Source organism: Carassius carassius, chromosome 10 (genome assembly GCF_963082965.1).
Source record: "Carassius carassius chromosome 10, fCarCar2.1, whole genome shotgun sequence".
NCBI lineage: Eukaryota > Metazoa > Chordata > Actinopteri > Cypriniformes > Cyprinidae > Carassius > Carassius carassius.
This window is the reverse complement of record NC_081764.1, coordinates 26,521,882-26,545,915: the sequence shown is the minus strand read 5'-3', so window position 1 is coordinate 26,545,915 and position 24,034 is coordinate 26,521,882. Positions and strand designations below refer to the sequence as shown.

Genomic DNA, 24,034 nt, shown 5'->3' with positions numbered 1-24,034 from the left:
TTATATTATTTAGCTTTTTTTCTTTTTTCTTTTTTTTTTTTTTAAATATTTAATAAATCTAATTTTGATTAGAAAGGTGGTGTTTTCTTCCAAATATATTTAGAGTCTCTGAGAATTGATTTAGTTACTGTGTACCTGGAGAAATGTCTTATATTCATATTTTAGGTTTGTTTTGTATTTTAATACTTTAAAGTAGGCCTATCATCAAAATGTTTTCTTTTTATTTTCTTTAGAAAACAATACACAGATGAACAGATAAATCATTTTAAAAAGTATTAAATCAATTATAAACTGGAAATGCTTTAGACAATTTATTGAAGACAGGAAAAAATAAATGCAAATAGATGTTTTTACAGCTTACATATATATAATTTAATCAATAAGAGGTAGGTCTATTGCTCATATTATTTTATGTTAACAAAAAAGTGAGGTCTGGAATTTGAACAGCTCATATGGATCTGTGAATGTGGAATTTTGTAAGATGTACCACTACAGTATGCAAAAGGTATTTTTGTGAGTAATGAACGATCTGTATTTTTATTTATTTATTTATTTATTTATTTATGAATCGCTTGAAGTGATGAACGACCCTTTTTGCTTCCCGGATGTGATGTAGTCTTCACTTCCGGTCTAAGTGCGTGTCGTCGTGCAAACATGGCTGCCTCCGGTTGCAGAGGCGTGAGGTCGATTTTATGGAAGTATGGAAGCTGCGGGAAGAATTTGTATGTGTCCCGATCAAAGATGGTCCCGCAGGTGAAATGCCTTCTTATTTTTGCTCCGGCACAGAGCCGTTTTATTGCGACTAGTCAGTCGTGCTCGGTAGTGTTGCTGCTGAGAGTATAATGTCCTTGTAACAGTATAGTGCTTTTGGAGTCTGTATAAAATATGTAACGTTAGATTGACAGGATGAAGTGCTATCTTCCCGTTTCATTGCAGATATGTTCCGTTAATAACCTGCACTATTTGAAAAGTTTATATTGTGTATTTTATGCAATACAGAGTGTCTTGACATGATGTCCTCTGCCCAAGCCAGCTAGTAGATAATACAGATGCAGTTTTAATTCAGAATATAAAGCAAGAGTATAATCATTACTTTTATTTTAAAAAGTAATTTTAATAGAATAACATTTTTACTGTTTTTGATTATTTCTTCTCTACTTTTTATTTATATTTCATATGAGATTGATCACCAAAGTTGCTTGTCAGTGACAGATATTGATTCTTATTTGTTGTTTCTATTTTGTCTTAATTCCAGCTGCCACTCAGACAGATTTCTGTGGCATCCTCTTTATGGAAGAAGAACCTGGCAGCAGCAGGTCCTCAGAAATTCACACAGGAGTTCATCGACAAACAGCTGGAGGAGTTTGAAGTTGGCAAACGACATTTGGCCAACATGATGGGAGAAGACCCAGAGACATTCACACAAGAGGATATTGATGTGAGTTACATTTGTATTATATTGTTCTGTTCTATTCTATTCTATGTTCAGTCTTACTCTTTTTTTATCTATCTATCTATCTATCTATCTATCTATCTATCTATCTGTCAATATATATATAGGGCTGCAACAAACAATTATTTTGATAATTTATTAACACTTATTACAATGATTTTTTAAATAATCATTGATCTTTTCACCAATTAATCAGTAGGCTTTGTTCTTTTATTCTGCTTTGACAATTAAATAAAATACTGTGTTACACATTATACTAACTAATAAATAAAAAGGTAATCACTTCAGGTTTGAAGTGAATGTCAAATGTCAAACCATTATATTACTATTGTGCAATAGTACTAATGTGCAATTTCTATATATATATATATATATATATCAATTTTTTTTTTTTTTTTACCATGCAAATAAATATATTTGGCACACAAGATGAATTAACTGTATGAAGAAGTTGAAAAGTCTCCTATGGTAATTCATATATGGAACAAAATAAAGTGCTGCTAAGAGATTTTATTCACAACATTAGCTCTCTTAAATAACCTTATTGTGTTATAGTTATCAAAACAATCCTGAGCTAGATCAAGCTTTAATCTATGTAAACCAAACTATCACTATAATGTCATTATTTATTTTAAGGTTGCCTTGTTACATACTTACTATCATAATAACAATTAATTATGCATAATTGCATGCAAGTAAACCTAAAATAAACCCTAATCCTAACCCTTACCATATAGTAAGTACATCTAATTAATTAATATTACTCCGTACTTAAATGCTTAATTACTCCTTAAAAATAAAGTGTAACCATGAATTTTATTTATTATTATTTTATTTTTTTTATTGTTGTTGTATATACTATTCCATTATTAGTTGCTCCACACCTGACAGCTACTTTTTAGCAGAAAATCAAGTTAATGAGATTGACACTCTGAGACTGTTTTTTTTCCCTCCTTGTTTAATATTGTAAAGCTTTGTGCTTTAAATCAATCTGTTGTATAGAGCCCTATATAAATAAACGTGACATTACTGGAATGCCAGTTGCAGAGCTGGTGCAAACTAATCCACATCGCTTTGATCAGATGCTTTTTTAACTGTGCTTTTCTCACTGCTGTCATTTTTGTTGTGTGTTTATTTTATTATTGAGAGGAAACAGATATTCGTTGACAATTTTTTATGGTGTTGGTACTGCAGAAAGGCTGGTAACTTTGTTGTTTAAAAAAAATTTAAGCATCAACTTGGTACCAAAAGTACCAATACTTTTTACGACACTAATGATAAGTAAATTAAAGTGTGAATAATTTCTAAATACTATTGTTCATTAAGATCTTATTATTATTTTTAACCTGTCTGTATCTTCTATAATAACACAGAAAAGTTAAAATTTTAGAATAGTTTTTCTCAACCTTTTTGACTCCAAGCCCTCCCTGTCCACAACAATATTCAAAGGCCAACTAGTCCTAGTTTTGTTTTTCGAAACTTCTTATAATCTACAGGAACTCATAGTTTCTGTAAATGAAAAAAGTAACTAACATAATTATAATGAAAATAATAACATTTCAAGTTTTAAGAGCCAAATGTTATTAATTTTCCCACTCTTTTTAAAGAATACATTTACGAGAATCTTAGTCATTTATGATTTACTGGATGAGAATTTCTATATACCGTATTTTTCGGACTATAAGTCGCACCTGAGTATAAGTCGCATTAGTCCAAAAATACATCATGATGGGGGGAATAAAACATATAAGTCGCACTTGACTATAAGTCGCATTTATTTAGAACTAAGAGAAAACATTACCATCTACAGCCGCGAGAGGGTGCTCTATGTTTTCAGTGTAGGCTACAGGAGAACTGAGCAGTATAGAGCGCCCTCTCGCGGCTGTAGACGGTAATGTTTTCTTGGTTCATGTCAAATTAATTTTGATAAATAAGTCGCACCTGACTATAAGTCGCAGGACAAGCCAAACTATGAAAAAAAGTGTGACTTATAGTCCGGAAAATACGGTACTATGTTTATTCCTTATACAATTATGTTTTAAGATCTTCCTAATTAACGTGACTTTTCCAAGTATTGAAATCTGTGAGAGCTTCTTCAACTACTTTTTTGTAAATTTAAAGAAGAAAATAAATACCTTTTATCTCATTTAGTTAGTTTAGCTTATTTTAGTGTTTTGTCAAACTGAGGTCCCTTAGTGGGCCCTGGCCTAAACTACATTAGCTATCTAGGATCCATTTTTCTTTGGTGCCTCTCTTTTGGTTTCCTTACATGTCTCAAAAGAAGGAAGGACGATAAGAAAACTCGAAATACAAAGACTGATACATCTGTATCATTGTGACTCCTCTGAGATAAAAGTTAAGTCATCAGCTGGTGTCACAGCGAAGCTTCTTGGACCTGCTTAAAAATTGGCATACATTTACAAACAGCATTTATGTCCAATATAATAAATGGCCGTAATTGTTTTATCTAACTAATTTGGTCCAGTTTCTCGATTCTTAGCATTATTCCCCAATCTCAGTCACCATTAATAAATTGAGTCCTCAGAGTAAGTGTGGCTAAAAGAAGCTGACACGTACCGTCCCTCTGCCAGCTGATCGGTGGGTAAGGGGTGAAAAATGGCTGTGACTGTAGGGCACAGAGCAAGTACAGGATGGGGCATCTGTGTCGGAGCTGGCACTGGCGTGTCTGCCAAGTGCTTCAGCCGACATGACGTTCCCGTGAATGCACTGAAGGTGTGAAACAGCTGCACAGCAAGCGCTGCCAGGAGGAAGTAATTAATACAGACGGCAAGCCTCACCTGCCTTCTCCCGCTGTCTTTCGTCTACTCGCACACGCATTGCATTTGCACCCGTCAGGTGGGCTCTGACGTTCACAGAGTCCATGCAACTGAAATTGGGAAGAAATTTGCAGAGTTTTTGACAATTCCAACTTGAGCGAATATTTAAAGGAGAGTGTCTCGAAGCACAGGTTTCAGAAGTTTTGGAAAATAGTGCAAGTTATATGATTTGTGTTTATGTAGCGTATTATTGGAGCTTGGCAGTGTGACAACTTATTTATATTGATAATATCAGCTTGGGGATACTGGAAAATATTTCATTTTCTGCATTTATCCACAAATATAAAGGAAAATATATGATTTCAGGCAACAGCCAAGTAGACTATTTTAGGTGAACTATTCCATAAACAAACATTTATTTATTTCAAGTCTCTAATGCTCACCAAGGCTGCATTTATTTAAGCAAATACAATATAAAATAATAATAATAATAAAATAAAAATTGAAATATTGTGAACTTATCACAATTTAAAATGTGTTTTCTATTTTAATGCATTTTAATGGATTTTTGCTGCTTTGGTGCTTAAGAAGCATTTTTTTTATATTATCAATGCTGAAAACAGTTGTGATGCTTTCATGAAAACTGATTTTTTTTTTCTGAATGTATATAAAGTTTAAAAGAGCAGCATTTATTGTCTTTACTGTAAAATTTGTCTTTAAATTGTCTAAAAAACATTTTTAATACATTAATAGATGAGGACAAAAATTTGTCCTCATATGGTCACTTAGATATCAACAACTATTCAGTATTTAAAACATTTATTCTTTTTTTTTATTTTTTATTCAGATTTTTTTTGTATGTGTGAACTTCCTTTAATGGTACAGTATTTAAGGGTCAGAGAGAGAGTGCAAATGATCATGTAAAATTGGATTATGCCTAAAAAATGAAACTAGCAAAGCAACAGAAACAATGCTACAAAAGCAATGGGATGGCAGGATCAATATGGGTTCAAACATGTATGTCCTTATCACCTAAGAAGGTCAGACACTTTTACATTTTCAGTGCTACATTTTTCATGGCACATGAAGCAAGTGGTCAGATGTCTCCAAAAAACTGTTTTGAGGGAGTGTGAGTACCAAGTTTGTTTGCCCAGATTGGCCTTGTGTGAAGTTCAAGCAGCAGAGGTTTCTAGAACACTATGACGAGGCTAAACCTCCCTGAGGGAGATGGGCCATATTGTTTTTCAAGGTATGAACAGGTGCTGCCTTTATCTGTCACTGCATCCTGCACCGTTCTGTCCGTTCTTCTCTTTGTGTTGCTTGATTTCACTCAGTTTAGTTTCCCTCACCCTGTGGTTTTGATGGCCCAATACATGAATGTCGTTTCGCTTAGAGTGCATCTGCCCAAGGCCCAAATGTTGCCATTCTGATTGTCTCATATTATGTAAATGAAAGTTTTATGCCCTGCTGAATGCTGTCACTGGAATAATTTGGGTCTTTATGAGAGTATTTGAAATAGAAGAGATCAGTGTTTCCCACTATAGTAAAAAAAACAGCAACACCTGAGTTGCATAGAGAGACGTCTGGGGTGCACAATAAATATAACATACTTTATTGTCATACTGTTGCATATAATTTAAGAATTTAAAGTGTAATGTTTACTAAGTGACAAAATTATTTGCCATTTAAATGGATAAATAAATAAAAAAGTGTGCAATCTGATTTATTGTTTTTTTTATTTTTTTATAGAGGAGTATTGCATATCTCTTCCCCTCTGGACTCTTTGAGAAACGAGCAAGACCTGTTATGAAGGTGAGATTTCATCCAAAGTTATATTTTTTTATTTTGATAATTTATTAAACAGTCAATATATTTATGTTCCTTTCTTTTTGTTTTAGCACCCAGAGGAAATATTCCCAAAACAGACGGGTATGTAAAAGCCTTTTAACTCTTTCTGTGCTCTTTGACACCAAATGTAAGCAAGCTGTTAGCTGGTAATGAACTACTTGTGCCTTGTTCTCTCTTTTAGCTATCCAGTGGGACGCAGACGGACGCCCTTTTCACTTTCTGTTCTACACAGGGAAACAGTCCTACTATTCTCTCTTGCACGTAAGTTCATGCTCATATTAAATGCTTACATTCATCAGGCAAAACCAGAGTGTTCTAGATGATATATGAATAATAGGTGTTTATATACAATAGGTACCATATGGACTGCGGGATAATTTATTTGTTAGTATTGGTTTATATTTAATACATGATTTAGATGCATGCTCATTTTAGTTTTTACATTTAATTTCAAGATTTTAGTCTAATTTTAAAAACACTTATAATTCACTTAATAACACTGTTAAACATGTTTAATGTAGACTAGCAAATCTTAAAATTAAAATCCATTTTTCATCTTGTGTGTAATAATCGAAGCTTAATTTTTTTTTAAGATGACTGATCTTAGTTTTTATAGTTTTTTTAATTATTTATTTATTTAGACAATAATAGTGTAGAATTTTAATATCAGTCATTTAGTGGCTTTTAATATATGTTTTTAATAGTTTATCAATGGATGTATCAAAAATTTGGTGGCTGAAGATGAATTTTTGGTTTTTGGAAGGCCAAAATTTGAATTTGAAATTTTATTAGCGCTTCTCTGATGGGACGTTTTAATTGTATCAGTGTCTATTTCATGCACACAACTTAGATAAGCTATAGCAGGTACTCATGCCACCTCAGTGGATGCTAGGGGATGAGTTAAAAAAATATTGATTTGATTTTGATGAACCGAGATCTTTTAGTCTATGCTGTTTTGAGTTGATGTCTGAACAAAACTTAATCTTTATTTGCAGTGCAACTATCATTCAATATTCACAATTCTGTGATTTGTTACTTTTGATATTAATCAAATCCTGAAATTTGTCAAGTTTATACCAAATTCAAACAATAAATGTGATTTTGATACTTTTAAATATGGCTTGGAAAATCTTTGTAGCCACCTCAGTTTAAGCTGTTAATTTCTTTCCCTTTACTACTAGTTATAGCACAAAATAAACATTAATAAACATCAGAAGGTATTTTGACAGAACCAGTACAGCTCACTAAACTGTATCATATCTAATGTAATAGCTCAATCAGTGTTTCTGCCATGAAAAGATGTCAAAAAAGTCTCTAGAAAAAGAAAAAAAAAACTGAACTGGTTTGGGGAGAGATCCTGCTTTGTCTGGTCGGTGATCGAAGGAAGGGAGTGGCACAGACAGAGAATGGGTGGGGGCTAGGGGAGGGGCGCAGACAGAGAGACCTGGGAAGGGAGGATACCACTCAAACAGGACCTGGATGGGGTGATGGGGGAACACCCCCTCTTCTCAAAAACAGGCTTTGTTTGCAATTTTACACTTAGGCCTGGTTTCACAGACATGATTTAGATTAAGCCAGGATTAGGCTATAGTTCAATAAGCATTTAAGTAGTTTTTATAAATGTACCTTAGAAAAAAAAAAAAAAAGACTGGTGTGCATCTTGAGACAAAACAATAGCACTGACATATTTTAAGATTTATCAGTGCAAGTTTTCTTAAATTGAACTGCTCAGACATGCATTTTAGTTTGGGACTAGGCTTAAGCCTTGTCTGTGAAACCTGGGGTTTGTGTGCTAAATCATGACATAGAACGGTTGGTGTTCAAATAAACCAATATAAACAGCAGATTGGAATGATTATGGTAAATGCAAATGACAAGAAAAGGGAAGAGAGTTAGGAAGATGAGTGTGACAGAGCTCTTTCTCCTCCTTAAATCCCGTTTACAACAGGGAGCATCACACACTTCACTAGGCACGCCAGGGCTTTGTGATATTAGGTGTGTGTGTGTGCACGTGCTGTTTTTTGTGTGTAGGTGTGTATGCACATCAGCCTCAAGGGTTTTACTGTGATGGGAAGAGCCCCTGAGAGCCTCCTGCGTTAACCGCCTCTTTGTCACCACAGTTAATTCCTTTTCAAAGTTTATTTGTTTTAGCTTATTTTTCCCTTCTCTACCATTCATCTATAAACTCGACCTTGGGCTAAGACGTCTCTCAGTAGCAGTTAGGAGTGTGTGAGTGTGCGCGTGCGAGTTGTCTAATGCGCTTTTGTCCTCGGTGCGTCCGAGCCCCTCATCCTCCCCTTTGCCCTGCAGTGGCTGGGACCCCTGCTGCTAATTTAAATAGGTATGTCAAATCTGCCGGCGTGCCGTGCACCGGCTCTCTCATCCAGCTTCGAATCATACGGAGGTGCTCCGCGTTCAGAAACCCTGCAGTGTGCAGAAAATAATGTACAACTGCAGATGGGAATCTTTTTCTAGCATGAGCAAAAGGAAGTAAAATGCAAACTCACTAAGATACACAGGCAGTAAATATGGACATTTAAAGAAAGAGCCCATCACCTTTTTCATAAGAGTTATAGCTGATTGTTTATATTTGAATGTGCCTGTGCGACATTTGGACAAGCTTAAAAAACATTTTATTTTATTGCATAATTTGAGCTAAACAAGCATGCTGTATGATACTGTTGTTGTCAGATTTTAGAGATCGACCGATATGGGTTTTTCTATAGCCGATGCCGATGTTTAGAGGTCAGGGTCAGCCGATGGCCGATATGTGCTGCTGATTTTTAGGGCCGATATCTTGAAGTTTTCCCCTTCATTTGCATGCTAAAATGTCACACTAATAATAAGTGGATGCACAACATTTCTAAACTTATCATCATTATATATATATATATATATATATATATATATATATATATATATATATATATATATATATATATATATTAATTATATATATATTAATTATATATATATTAATTATATATATATTAATTATATATTAATTATATATATATTAATTATATATTAATTATATATTAATTATATATATATATATATATATATTAATTATATATATATATATATATATTAATTATATATATATATATATATATTAATTATATATATATATATATATATTAATTATATATATATATATATATATTAATTATATTAATTATATATATTTACATAAGTTTACACAAGTTTTAGAGCATTTATCAAGTAGAATTTTTCAAGTTTGTTGGAACATAAATGTAAACTTAAATATACATTTAAATAAATACAATTTTAAAAATAAAAATCTGAAAAATATAAAAAAATATATATATAAAAAATAAATAACAGTAGTGCTGCAATCACACTAGCAACCAGCAACATTTGTGTTTGGTATAAATGACACAGAACATCTAAAGTGCATTCTAATTTCAAACTTACATCGCAGTCTGTTCATTATTAAAATAAAGTACAGTCAACCAAACATTTAAAAGGTTACACCGTCTGTCGTGAGCGCAACAGAGGATGCTCGGGATAGTTCATCCACAACTGTTTTCTTCTCCTGTTCATAAAGATCTGGCACAATCTTTTCACTCTAACCTCTTTCCTTCATCATTATATCTGACAGGGAATCCAAAATAAACCGGCCGTTCAAGCTCCTCCGTTCCTCCGCTCGCCATTACCACTAGTGATGGGAAGTTCGGATCATTTTACCGACTCGGACTTTTGAGTCTCGTTCAGCAAAATGAACGAATCTTTTTTCGAGTCATTTCGTTCATTTTAGCAAAATGTAATGAAAATGTTATGTGTTACTTCCCCAACACATCTAGTACTTACGCAAACGTTGATCCCACTAAAAACAATACAAAACTAAAATGCTATAAGATACAGAAAAAAAAATTCCTTCTTTACCTGGGTCTTCAGTCTGTGATTAGCTCACTTCACCTCTTATCTGACAAGAGTCCTCAGGTTTAAGTCATTCCTTAATCACGTGACAGCCACATACGCAAAACTAACGCAGTCTTGAGCCGGAAAGAGAATTGATTAGTTCATCTCATGAGTCTTTCGGGTCTCGGGTCGAGTTTGACTCGTTCCTTAATCACGTGACAGACCCATACGCTATTTCTGTCACTGTGTTTTTGTTACTGTTTGTTGAGGATCTGTGGTTTGTTATTATTTTATAAATAAATAAAACCCTGTTATAAATAAAATATTGATTAATTTGTCTTTTTGACTGTCTATCGGTAAATAAACACTAGGCTATATAATAATATAATAATTCAAGCTTACAATAAAAAGTATTTATACTAGTTTGTTCATTTTTACTCCAATTTTGAGTTTGCTAGTATAATAATTGCTTTTCCTAGGCAGACTTGACATATTGGTGTAATATATGTATAAGAAGATTGCTCAAAAAAGGACATAATGACATATACATTAAAAGCAAATAAAATTTTGAATTTGAATTATTAATGTTAGTTTAAAACATTAAGGTTATGATAACTTCAGCTTTAACAGTTTTAACCCAGCTCAGAGTGAGGAGGATACTTCAGATCCTGGTGCTACTTGAAGCTTGAGGCCTTCTGCTACATCTTCTAAGACCTCAGATGCTATAAAGGTGCAGGCCTACCTTGCAGAGCCACTCTTACCCTGCACATCAGACCCTCTGGCCTGGTGGAGGAGATGTTCACCAGTATACAAAAGCCTTTCTGAAGTCACAAAGACAAGACTTTGCATTGTGGCCACATCTGTACCATCTGAAAGAATTTTTTCTAAAACTGGGCAGATTATCTCAGATAGAAGAAACAGACTCAGCCCATCCAAGGTCAGGGAGCTTGTTTTTTTTAATGCAAACATGCCTTAAAGCAAGTCCTAAAAATATAGCCACAGTGTGTTATTTATTTTAAAGCTTATTTATATTTATTTATTTAGAAAAAGACTAGCTTGTTGTGCAATATTTTTGTTGTTGTTGTGATTTTAAAGGTAATTTGTTATTGTTATAAGGCTCCATAGCTTTAGTATCTCTTCATTTTCATTTATTTTTATTTAAATGGTTTAAAATTATTTGGGGAATAGTTATACTCTTTGATATAAAGTTTTTATTTTGGCACAAAAGTGTTATTTATTTTAAAATGTATTCATTTTAAATTATTATATAAAAAAAAGCAAAGCTTGTTGTGCAATATTTAGTTTTTCTTTTTTTTCTTTTTTTATATTGTACTTTTAAAGTTCATTTGTTAAGGTTATTAGACCCTGTGGCTTTATTATCTTTTAGTTTTATCTTTATTATACTTTTTTAATATTTTGATTTATTTTGGAATAGTTGTCCTCTTTGTTACAAAGCTTTAATGGCACAAAAATAAACAATAAACAACAATTCAAAAGTATGTACACAGTGTTTTTTAATGTTTATAAAGTGTCATATGTTACAAAAGTATGGTTTATACAGACAATCTGATTTAATAATTACTCTAGCCAATGTTGTCACATCACGGGACAAAAGAACGAACAACCCGAAGAACCGAAAGATTAACTAATCAATTCTCTCTCCGACTCAATACTGCATTCTTTTACTGTCTATGGTTTTAGCGTACGGGGCTGTCACGTGATTAAGGAATGACTCGACCCGACCCGAAGACTCATGAGATGAACTAATCAATTCTCTTTCCGGCTCATATTGCATTGGTTTTAGCGTATGTGGCTGTCACGTGATTAAGGAACGAGTCAAAAACCCGATAGACCCGAACTATGAACTAATCAATTCTCTTTCCGGCTCATATTGCATTGGTTTTAGCGTATGTGGCTGTCACGTGATTAAGGAACGAGTCAAAAACCTGAAAGACCCGAACTATGAACTAATCAATTCTCTTTCCGGCTCAGACTGCATTGGGTTAGCGTATGGGGCTGTCACGTGATTAAGGAACGAGTCAAAAACCCGATAGACCCGAACTATGAACTAATCAATTCTCTTTCCGGCTCAAGACTCCATTGACTGACAGGTGAATCCATAGACATGTATGGTGAATCACTACTACTAGAACAGAACCTATAGAATAATGCGCATGCGCGACTGAACGAATCACTCCCCGGGACGACTCGTTCTTCCCGAGTCACATTAAAGATTCGTTCAAAATGAATGAATCGTTCAAGAACGACACATCACTAATTACCACTGAGCGTGGACTAAACATGCGCAACTTTTTTTTTTCATAAATCAATCCGCGGGTCACGTGTGTGCCGAACCGAAGATATTGATCAATGATGATCCGTTGCACCACTACTATAGTGTGTCATTTGAAAACATTTCAGATGCGTTTTAAAATATAACAACGAGCACCACGAAAGCATTTAAAGAGGCGCATGCAGCGGTCTCCTTGACGAGAAACAGTCAACAAAGTAAATGATCTCCAACGTATGGCGCGCTCTCTTCATTTTATCAAATGATCATAATCACATCTATTCATTTTTACAGTCCTGCTACTATAATTTTATTCAGACTAAAACCCCTTTAATTCGGATGAGAAAGCTTTTTTTCCAATTGGCTTTTGCACATAATAATAATACCGCTGCAGACGCATTTTGCAGCATTAAAGTAATTAATTGATCATTAATTTAAACGACGATCGATCATGGAAATTATCGAATATCGACATCCCTAAATACAAATGAGTTGGATGGAAAACTGTTTATTGTCTGCATCAAACCATGCTTCCGAACAAATGTGATTCACCGTTCTGGGCAGCTCCAGGACAGCTGTCTCTCCGAGCGCGGTGCTGTCTGTGAGCGGGGCGGAGTAACGTCAGAGACAGTTTACTTTGGTAACGTCACGCTGCAGTGTTTGTTAGAGCTGTCAACTTCTCCACCCCATTTACAGAGTGAAATTCTCTGACTACCTTTATCTTCCAGGACTGCTGTTGAATCTTCCAAAAGTTTTGGCTTGGGGTGCTTCACATGCTGCAGCAGCACTTTCCACCGCACCAATAACACGGGGCTGCCCGCCGACGTGCCTGACTTTAAATCGGCGCTACTAAACACGGAAATCGGCCGATGCCGATATATAAAAAAATGACAAATATCGGCCCGATATATCGGTCGACCTCTATCAGATTTATTAACTAATTTGAAATATATTGTTTAAACTTAGTTTTGACAGACTGTTTAGAAAATGTCAGTCTTTCCCATTAGCTGCCTGTGTGTGTTACCAAGATGGCCACAGAATGGACTTAGACTTTGGTTGCAGCAAAGATAAAACATCTGACATTTTATACATAAACCAACAATTATTCACAAAAAAAAAAAAAAAAAAAAACACAGGCACATGACACATGTCCTGCTTTTTGCTGTAGGCCCTTCAGCTTTAATCTTGACTTGTGTTGATAATACTGTATTTTCTACTTAACCTTCAACAAAAATCCCATGTGGGAGGAGTTAGTCTGTACAATTTACCCATGATTTGTTGAATACAAGGAGCCTCGGCCAACCAAAAGGCTACATTGAAAGTTCATATTAAAAGCTCAGTCGAGGAGCCTCTCTCCCCTCCTTAAGGCATTTGAATTTTTCTGGATTCGTTATGCCGCTGTGATCACAAACGTGAAAGTGCATTCCCCCACTTTTTTTTCCTCCCTCCCCCCTTTCTTTTCTATTACTCCTCCTTTTTTGTGCTGAAAATTGGTTTTTGCCCGATGTTTGCTTTTTTTGGTGAGTAGAGGTGGATTATACGCACTCTATCAGGACCGAATTAAACAAACAGCTGTGGGATAATTGAGGGGGAAATGATTTCTCGCACAGGCGTGAGGAAGGTGCCGACGTGAGCTGCATGCCAGTGCTGGGGCCCCGCGTCAGACCCCTGCTCCGCACCGGTCCAGCACCACCACGCCTGACGGGCACTACAGGCTCACGGGCGCGATGCCAATTTAGACAAGTGTGCCCGCGGATGCCATCCTGCTCCGCATGGCAGATTCTCCTGTCAGGAGGACGTGTGTGTGTGTGTGTGTGTGTTAGAAAGGAAAGAGAAAGTGCGGGGGGTTATGGCCCAAGTGCTCCCCAATTCAATTTTCCCTCCACACACACACACAATTAAATCCAGCCAGAGCTGAAGAGAGCGAGACAGAGATGAGATCTGCCTTCATAATAGAGACTGTGTGTGTGTCGGTGTGTATCTGTGTGAGCGTGTGCATCAGGGGGATTTTCAAATCCCTGCTTCTGCTTCACTGCATCTTTTCTTTTGAGGGATTCCTGAATATCTATGAAGAATACCTCGTCCTTCATTCTGTGTATTATTGATTGACTTATTAGTCAACAGAGACCAAGGATTCTTTCTTTCCCTTTTAGTAGTAATTCTGTTTTTGGTATTGAACCTGATCATTTTTCCATTTCTCTCTTCTGTCATTCTAGGATGTCTATGAGAAGATTCTCGCAATAGAAAGACACCAGGACAAGATGAGAAATAAAGGCCTCTTCGCATCAGATACCAAACAAATGTGAGCGCTTCAAAATACATTTAAATTTATGCATTTAGCAAATGCTTTTGTCTGAAGTGACATACAAAAGAAGAACAAAAGCTGGCTGTCGAAGAGCCAGCGGTATTTGTAATATACAATGCGTGGTATGTTAGAATATTCACCGCCAATCTAGAAAATAAACCCTTTTTAATTGATCTTTTCTACCTAAAAGTGGTGAGTTTAATGGATAAACTGTTTGTTTCGTCTCAGATTGCTGACTGGGAGCAGGTGGCTGTTAAAAGAGGAAATAGAGGAGAATCTGGTAGAGAACATTTCGGATCAAGATGTAAGAACTAATAATTGTGAAGTGTAATTCAGGATGGAAACACAAGAGGGTGCTGTTGGCAAACTAAGCGAGTTCTCTTATTTTGTGCAGTACCTGCGGTTGATCCAGCTGATGGAGAAGTTGTTGTCCATGCCTTACTGCTCTCTGGAGGAGGAGTTCATATTGAAGTTCCGCAAACAGCTGGAGGTTCAGTCCAGTAAATACGAGATTCCTGCCCTGCAGTACGACCCACAAGGAGTCGCTTTCAGTGTTGCAGATGGTGCGATACTGACATTTCAAATAAACAGGCTGATTAAATATGTTATCAGGATTTAAAAAAAAATAATAGTAATTTGTGTATACGCTGAATATGCCGATAAGCATCATAAATGTAATCCACGCACCTTTTTCTGAAGTCTGCAGATGTGTTCTGTAGTCAAAACTTAAATTTTTCATATGTAGCGTATAGGCCTGATAATTCTGAATCTGTGATTATTCGCGTTAACTGCAGTTATTATGCACTTTAAATTCCAATGATGGCCATCCAAATAATGGAATCTTTAAGTAAATAGAAAAGCACTTTGGTCTTATAGTGCATACGATGAGTGCCCAAAATTGAGTGAAAAACTAAGGACAAAAATATATCACTCTTGTGAATTAACTACTCACAAGACAAACGTTATTCAATTATTGTAATATCCTGGTGGGCTTAGTACTAAAAACCATTGTGAATGGAAAGTGTGATGAAGTCTAATATTTTGGTTTTAATATTATTATCGTCTTTTACACCCATTTTTTCACAATCATTAGTGTTATGTTAGTATTTTTGTATATACTGTTACAGTATTTATTAATATCTTCATTGAGCTTTTATTTTTATTCATGTGCTTTTGTCATATTAGATTGTTTATACTTAGTTATTTTTAGTTTTACCAATTTGAGTACTTTAAAAAAAAAATCAGTTAACATTTCTAGTTTCCAAGTTTATTAATATTTTTTGATTTTATTTTATTTCAGCTTTATTTCAAGTATTTCTGTATTTATAATAATTTTAGTTTCAACACTGGTACAACACCACATTTATTTGTACGACATTATAGTTAAATTAGTATAATTGAGATGCTACTATAGTTTTTCTTTTTTTCTTTGTATTTTTAGGCTTTATTTTAATTTTAAGTTTTAATAATTGTGTAGTGTTTTTGTATTTTATTTTTTTATTAAAGTTCAGTACCTCAAGTTAAACAAAATTAATTAAAATAAGGAATTTTCCTTGGGAAAAAAAAAAAAAAAAAATATATATATATATATATATATATATATATATATATATATATATATATATATATATATATATAATTTTTTGTATATAGTTTATTACATTTAAAATTTCAAATAGCAAAAACATTTTATTTGAGTTTAATTATAATAACCCTGATTTATTAATACAATATAAGATTTGACAGCTACAGCTGACGAAAGACTTTCAGACATTCTAATCATTATTTTGATCTGTTCCTCACAACATGAGAGAAAGTAAATGATGGCAGCATTTTAATATTAGGGTGAGCTATTCCTTTAAGTCTTGCGTTCCTGTAAGTAAGATCTGAGAGTTCTCAGAGAGGTCTCTGCCTTGTCTCACTCTTCCGGGCTTCTCCCCTGAAACTGTTTCTTCTGTGCACACTCACTTAATTCCCACATCACTCTTAACTTTTCTCCTTCTCTCTCCTCCCCATAGGCAGAAGGAAGACTGCCAAAGCCAGTATCACCCTCAGAGACAGTGGCTCTGGGAACATCACAATCAATGGCAGGAACTACCTCCACTACTTTCCTGTACTACAAAACAGGTGTGCATGAGGGTTGCCTCCGTTATGCATCGCATCTTTGTGGAAAGATCCTTTTAGCATATCAAAAGCTTGGATATTTGTTTTTACACTAGTTAATATGCCACAAACGAGAGCCACACCAAAAAATGTTCAAATCCAGCATCTGTGGTCTAGCATGCGTGGTGAGTGTGTTGGGTTTTTCTAATGTGGTTGAAAAGTTAATTACACAGATGAGTGAGCCGGAGACTTGGCGCTGTCAGCATGCAGCCGGCTGCCCGCCCTTATCACTCTGTCCGCTTCACACAGGCCTAATTGGAGCAGAAGGGGAGTGTTGCTCTGTGTCAGCACTGGGGGCCATCCCCGCCAGCGAGCACACACATACTAAAGCACACAGTTGCATCGTGTCCTCTCAATAGATCTTACAGTGGTGGGATTATCACTTTGTCTAAATATGATGATACAGTCCTCAAAGGGAGATTTGCAGGTGTGTCATCCATACAGATGTTGAAACAGGTTCTTAATTCTTTCCCTCTTTCTCTCTCGCTCTCAGGGAGCAGCTGATGTTTCCTCTGCTCTTTGTGGGCATGATGGGCCGGTTTGACATTGAAGGCAGTGTGGAGGGCAGTGGTCACTCTGCTCAGGCTGGGGCTCTGCGCTTGGCCATCTCACGGGCACTGCTCAGCTTTGTGTCGGAGGGAGAAGTTGAAAAGATGAGGCAAGGTGTGTCACAAGAAGCCTAAAGCATTAAACTGAAATATGTGTGTATGCATATTCATATATATTCTCATCTGCAGTTTATTTATTTGCAGCTTCTTTTATGTGGTAGTTATGCTGGGTTATTTCATGTGTACTTCATGTTGAATACAGCGGAAAATAATTTTGCCAAAAGACTGAAAATGGACGGAAAACACATTAGTTATTTGTGTGTCATTTAGTGTGTAATGTTTTTCAAATGTAAATTATTGTATAGTTGGAAATTATGCAGCTATAATGTTTCTGGAAAATGAAAAAAAAAAAAATATATATATATATATATATATATATATATATATTCTTTTCATAAATTATACATTAAATTGATCAAGAATGACAGTAAAGACGACTTTATAACTTTCAGTTCATAATAGAATCTTGAAAAATTATAATAGAATATAGAATCAGAATCTTATAAAAATTCTAAACTAAAATAACAAACTATATATATATATATATATATATATATATAAATAATATTTAACAATAATTATAATAATATATTGATACAATTTGTTTTCAATTGTGATAGTAGTAAGGAATGTTACTTCACCAATATAACTAAAGAAGTATGTAAAACTGGCCTACCTTGAGCGAGTAGTCTTGATGGGAAGCCTTTGTTTAAGGAACGTGGCAGTTTTGTTTCGCAATGCCCATCCAGCCTCTCAGAGAAAAAAGCTGAGAGAAATATCACCTGGGCTCTGAACGGCATTAAGAGCACCTTGGATACATAACCCTTTCTCGGTTTAAGTAAAACTTTCAGTCATAGGTTGAAATCCGTAGAGGACTCGCTGACAGATAGATCGTGCTGATCGCTTAATAGAAGCAAGCACAAGCAATGGCACTGTCTTAAGGGAGAGCCCTTATTTAGAGATCCCCAAGGGGGCATATCAATGTCAGGATGAATGCTGATTTGACAGATACATACACTTGAGCATAGAGGGCGTACAGCCTTCATCCGAATGTGTTTGTAAAACAGACAAAGCTATTGAAAATGGGCAGTTGACAGGGTCTTGGCCTTTGGAAGAGGCTCTCTACCCATCACGAGCATGAGAAGAGCGCAAGAACGACTCAATTTGTGAATGCTATGGCTGCCATGTTGTCCATGTGAACGAGAACATGCTTGTGATGGACCGAAGTATAGAAACACTTAAGAGACAGGTGAACTGCTCCAATCACCAGGCAGGACATCAGATACCTTTTCTCCATGTCGGTCCAGGCACGGAATGTTGGACGACTTTTGCACAAGGCTGCTGTTGTAAAAGGCCATGATCCCCCAGAGGGCCAGCACTTCTAGGCATTTGTGAGTCACTAAGATGAGTGTTGAGCTAAAGTGTGGAGCCAGTGCAGGAACACACGCTTTCAACCATAGTGGAAGTGGTCGCATGTGAAGCAGTTCTAATGTGCCAGATAACTTTACAGTGCAAATAGAGAGAAAGAATTCTGATAGGCTACAACCCAGTATCTCCTCTATTCCGTCTTCCATCCTGTCACACTGCGCAGTGGAAAAACCAAAGCACAAAGAGATCCAGTGATGGTGTCTGCAATAGACAGGGAAACAGTGAGAAGAGTAAAATAGTGCATAGACTTTGTCAGTCCGACTATAACATTATGCAGCACGTTCTTTGTTCCAGGAACGGATGGTATTTTGGCCACAAGTTCTCTGGTTTTGCAGCTGGCTCAGGCTTTATGCAAGAGTTGAAAGCTGGGCTAGACACTTTACATGCAGTAGCATGGAGCTATGCTAGCTGTAACGCCAGCCAATCTATTGGTCAGTGTAAGCAACATGACAAATCTAAAATCTCAATCCATTCTCCATAGGAATGCGTAAGGGGATCAGTAAAAATTAAAAGCATATTCCATAATCCTATTTGGGGATGAATCAACGGCAAAGACTTAAGCATTTATAATGGAGAAAGATTCTGATGAAATGCTGCTCAGTGCAATATTGGGCAGAACGCATGCTATTATTTCAGAAATTAGTACCGGTAGCCATTTTAGTAATTAAGTTTGGAATTGAGTTTATAAAAAATCGATACGAGTTCACACCAATTTACCCGAATTGCTCCCTCAAATTAATGTTTTTTTTTTTTTCTTTATTTACCAACTGTAGTGAGTGTTTATTTTTGTTTTCCCCTATTTTTCTTGGTAATATTTGAGTTTAACTCGTATTACTAACGTTGGCAGGCATATTAGTCTGCACTTCAATGCACAGGTCCAATATTTTGATGTTAAGGGATATTCTATTTTTTTAGTATTTTATTTATTTGGCTTTTCTTCAGTATAATGGCATGTCACAGATGCTGTTCATCTGTCATCATCTGTTTTCTCTGACTACCCAAACAGCTGGCCTGCTGACCGCAGACCCCAGGATCAGGGAGAGGAAGAAACCAGGACAGGAGGGAGCACGGAAGAAGTTCACTTGGAAAAAGCGCTGAACAGGAAAGGATCAAAACAGCAGGAACCCTGAGAGAGGATAATACTTCTCTCTCTCACTGGACTATTGGATTATTCTGCAGACAGTTATACCCATAAACCAGCTTGCATCAGACTATTGGTTGGTGGCACTGGACATCTGTGAGCAGAGGAAATTATTATTTTTCTGAGATTTAATTATTGTGCAAATTAAAGCTGTATTGAAAATGTTAATATAAACATATTTCAATAAACGTTTGGTTTTTCATATGTGAATATTCTTAGCTTATTTTTTTCAGTAATGAACCCAGCTGCCAGAATATTGGTCAGATTGCAATGCTCTTAATTACCACAAGAGTGCGACAATAATCTGTTTTTGAAATTAATTCTATTCATCAAATTGTTGAAATTATTAATTCGGCTAGTTTTAGATTTATTTTATTGTTTAATTTGATTTAATAATATTATCACTATGTTTACTGGGAAAGTTACTACATATATTACACCTCGGGAATGTGTCTAGCACACAGTGGCGTCTACAATATAATACAAAATATTTTTAAAGTGCAGTTTCATTGTAAAACATTATTTACTTTACAGAAAAACATTTACCGTTATCTTTAGTACATACCACTGTAACAGTTATGCAGCATCAATGTTATAAATGTTTTTTTTTTTTATACTTTGTTGTATCAGACTGTCAGTCTTTTTAAACTATATTTGCATTATGTGCCGTTATCACATTATAAATAACTGCATAGTGTTCTCTCCACCTTAAGTATTTTCAGAGCCAGTATTTATTTTTTAATCAAAATATATAACCCACACATGTATAACCTTTGAGAGAAATTTACAGATACATGATAGCTCAAGTCACTACACTGTCTGCACTCTTATTGCTCAAAAAAAATCAAAAAAATCAATAGATAGAAGACAAACAGAGCCTGTGGCAAGCCATTCAGATCATCACTGACTAAAAGCCACTGCCACAGGCCTGTGATAATGACACATCCCTCCCGGACGCACTCAACTACTTTTATTCACAGTTTGACATGCAGAATGACACACCTGCACAAAAACTACCCATACCTCCCAACAACCAGGCACTCCGTCTACAGTCTCCAGCTGACGTAAGGAAAACCCTATCTAGGATTAACCCACGCAAGGCTGTGGATCCTGACAAAATACCTGGCTGTGTACTGAAAGACTGTGCTGCACAGCTGACAGATGTCCTGACAGATATCTTCAACAGCTCGCTTAGCCAGGCAGTCATCCCCACATGTCTCAAATCCACAGCAATCATACCGGTACCAAAGAAATCACCCGTGTCCTGTCTAAACGACTACCGTCCCAAAGCACTGACTCCAATCATGATAAACTGCTTTGAGAGGTTAGTCACGCACATCAAAACCAGCCTCCCCAACACACTTGATCCGCTCCAGTTTGCATACCGTCCAAACCGCTCTACAGACGATGCAATTTCCTCCACCTGGCGCTTACCCACCTAGATAATAGAGACTCCTATGTTAGAATGCTGTTCATCGACTTCAGCTCAGCATTCAACACAATAATTCCACAACAGCTCACTACTAAACTAAACTTGCCATAACACCTAAAGCACTACCACACTGAGCACAGGTGCTCCACAAGGCTGTGTGCTCTGCCCGCTGCTCTTCACGCTGCTGACCCACAACTGCACTGCCAAATTCAGCTCCAACCACATCATCAAGTTTGAGGATGATACAACGCTGGTAGGTCTCATGAGCAACAGGGATGAAACGCACTACAGAGAGGAAGTGGCACAGCTGACTGAATTTTCTGGGACCAACAACCTGTCCCTCAATGTAAAACAAAGGAGGTTGTGATGGACTTCAGGAGAAATTCTGCTGACCACCCCCCAATGACCAGCAATAGCTAGATTGTGGAGCGAGTCAGTAGCACTAAATTCCTGGGTGTATCTTTTTTCCAGACGGAACGTTAAAGAACGTGACATGAATTCAACCAATCCGATGATGACTTTGACACACCTGAAGTGTTTCCACTTTTGTGTCTCATATGCATCAGATGTTTAGCCAATGGTCTGTGGGCGTGATGTTGAGGCTGAGACTACCAACACCATGTTATTCTCCAAGAAGGCACAACAGTGCCTACACTTTCTCTGCCGGCTGAAAAGAGCAATTCTCCCGTCACCCATCCTCACCACATTCTAAACGGGCACCATCGAGAGCGTGCTGACCAGCTGCATCACTGTCTGGTACAGGAACTGTAGTGCAGCAAACCGCAAGACACTCCAGCATACAGTGAACAAAGCTGCAATGATCATAGGTGCCCCTCTCCCCACCATCCTGGACATTTTCCTTACACAATGCTCCAGCAAAGCCAACAGTATAGTGAAGGACCCCACCCATCCCTCCCATAGTCTCTTCCAGCTCCTGCCATCAGGAAGACGGTACTGGAGCATCAGAAGATCTGTCAATAGGTTAGTTGTGTATAGGTTTATATTGTTTTACTTAATTGTTGTATGTGTGTATTTATGTAGCACCGTGGTCCTGTGAGGCATGACATTTCGTTCCGGTGTATGTCCAAACATGCAGCGGAATGACAATAAAGCTCAACTTCACTTATAACATGACAACAGCATAAGCAGCAAGTTTGAAACACTGATAAAGCATATATCCCAAACAGTGTGCTCCATTCATGTAGGCATAGTCTTGTTTATTAAAATGGACATCTGTACATTCCACCCACACTGGCATTGATTTACAAAGCAACAGTTAATAATACAGTATGTACAGACCAGTATCTATGTATATATCTATGTATAAAATACTTTGAGGATATAAAGAGATGTAGCAACGAGGGTTTTCATTTGTAATTTCTCAAGATGAAAAAATTTACAGTCTTTCTTTAGACTGATTTGGTTGCACATATGACGAAATTAACTTTTTTTCTAGGAAAAATGCATCTGCAAATCAAAGCAAAGAACCAGTAGTGCACACACACTTTACAACACCGGATTCACGAACCAAGATATGGTGTACGATACCCAAAGTAATTTATGTACTTAACTGTGGAACATTTTTTTGAATAGAATTTACCATCATCCTTGTAGCCAGTGACCAGAATGACAAACCGTTTCTGTAAAAACATCTCGAGACAAATAGTCATCCTAACTTTCCCTCATCATAGCAGAGGTCATTTTACGTATTTATATTAAGTAGGCAGTGTTTAATCAATTTTTTCCCCATCTTTCAGTCTTCACTTATTCAACCTTTAAAAATCCAACTTCTTTCACTCTCACAGACAAAATATTTTCCAAAAACTTCTTCGAATATGAGGTTCAAGATTATTCTCAGGCAAAACATTCCACAGCTATTTGCTATCGTGCCTCCCTAAAAATCACAAAAAATGGATCATGTTAAAACATTTTGTGATCATTAAAATGAGCATTCTTAAGACATGAGGACTTGTGTCCATATCACCACATGCATTTGAGAAACAAACAGTTTGGATGTAATATATGCATTTCAGCATTTAGTTATAACATGTACACAAACACAGCACAGCCCGAGTCCACTGGTTTGTTTGATAGAGCTACAATTGGACTAAATATCACTTAAACTAATAAATCAACTTTCGACGTGAAAATGAGGGAGAGAGACAAACACAAGAAAATCTTTCTTGGGTTGTGCTCATTATTCATAAACATTGCAGAATCTTACATGTAACTTTGACGTTTTTCCAGATCGGACTATAAGTGAACATGGGAACTCTTCCCTTTTTACCTCTATTAAATTGTTGACCACAAACCATATTCCTGATGATGATATTTTTATGAGCATTTCTCCCTTTATAGCTTTGGCGTTTTATTTGTTTAATGAAAACTATTGACCACAAACTAATTTTTGATAATTCTGCTCACAGAAATCAGACAGTCAAGACACCAGTATTTTGACCCCAAACAGCTTGCAAACAATAATTATTATGGACACCATCCATTTAAAAGCAAAGACAGCCACTGGACCAGTCATCGTAAGGCAATGCTAAAAAGACCAACCAAAAGACAATGTCAGATTTTCTTTAAAATATGATCATATTCATTGTCAGTGTTGTGTGTACACACAAAAGGATTATGGAATAAATAGTAATCATCAGACACTCATTTGCTGACAGACTCTTCTCACACACACAGAGAAAGCAGG

General features: G+C 36.1%; 1 protein-coding gene across 1 annotated transcript; it reads left to right on the top strand.

The window, feature by feature from the left end:
* Nucleotides 1-593: 593 nt before the first annotated feature.
* On the top strand, nucleotides 594-19,952 carry LOC132151349 (small ribosomal subunit protein uS9m-like). The gene is made up of 11 exons (XM_059559447.1): nucleotides 594-753; nucleotides 1,256-1,438; nucleotides 5,980-6,042; nucleotides 6,129-6,159; nucleotides 6,260-6,339; nucleotides 14,470-14,555; nucleotides 14,787-14,862; nucleotides 14,953-15,121; nucleotides 16,577-16,685; nucleotides 17,215-17,384; nucleotides 19,764-19,952. Exons 1-11 carry the CDS (start codon nucleotides 655-657, stop codon nucleotides 19,853-19,855), a joined length of 1,158 nt encoding a protein of 385 aa, XP_059415430.1. The 5' UTR covers nucleotides 594-654; the 3' UTR covers nucleotides 19,856-19,952.
* Nucleotides 19,953-24,034: the final 4,082 nt, after the last annotated feature.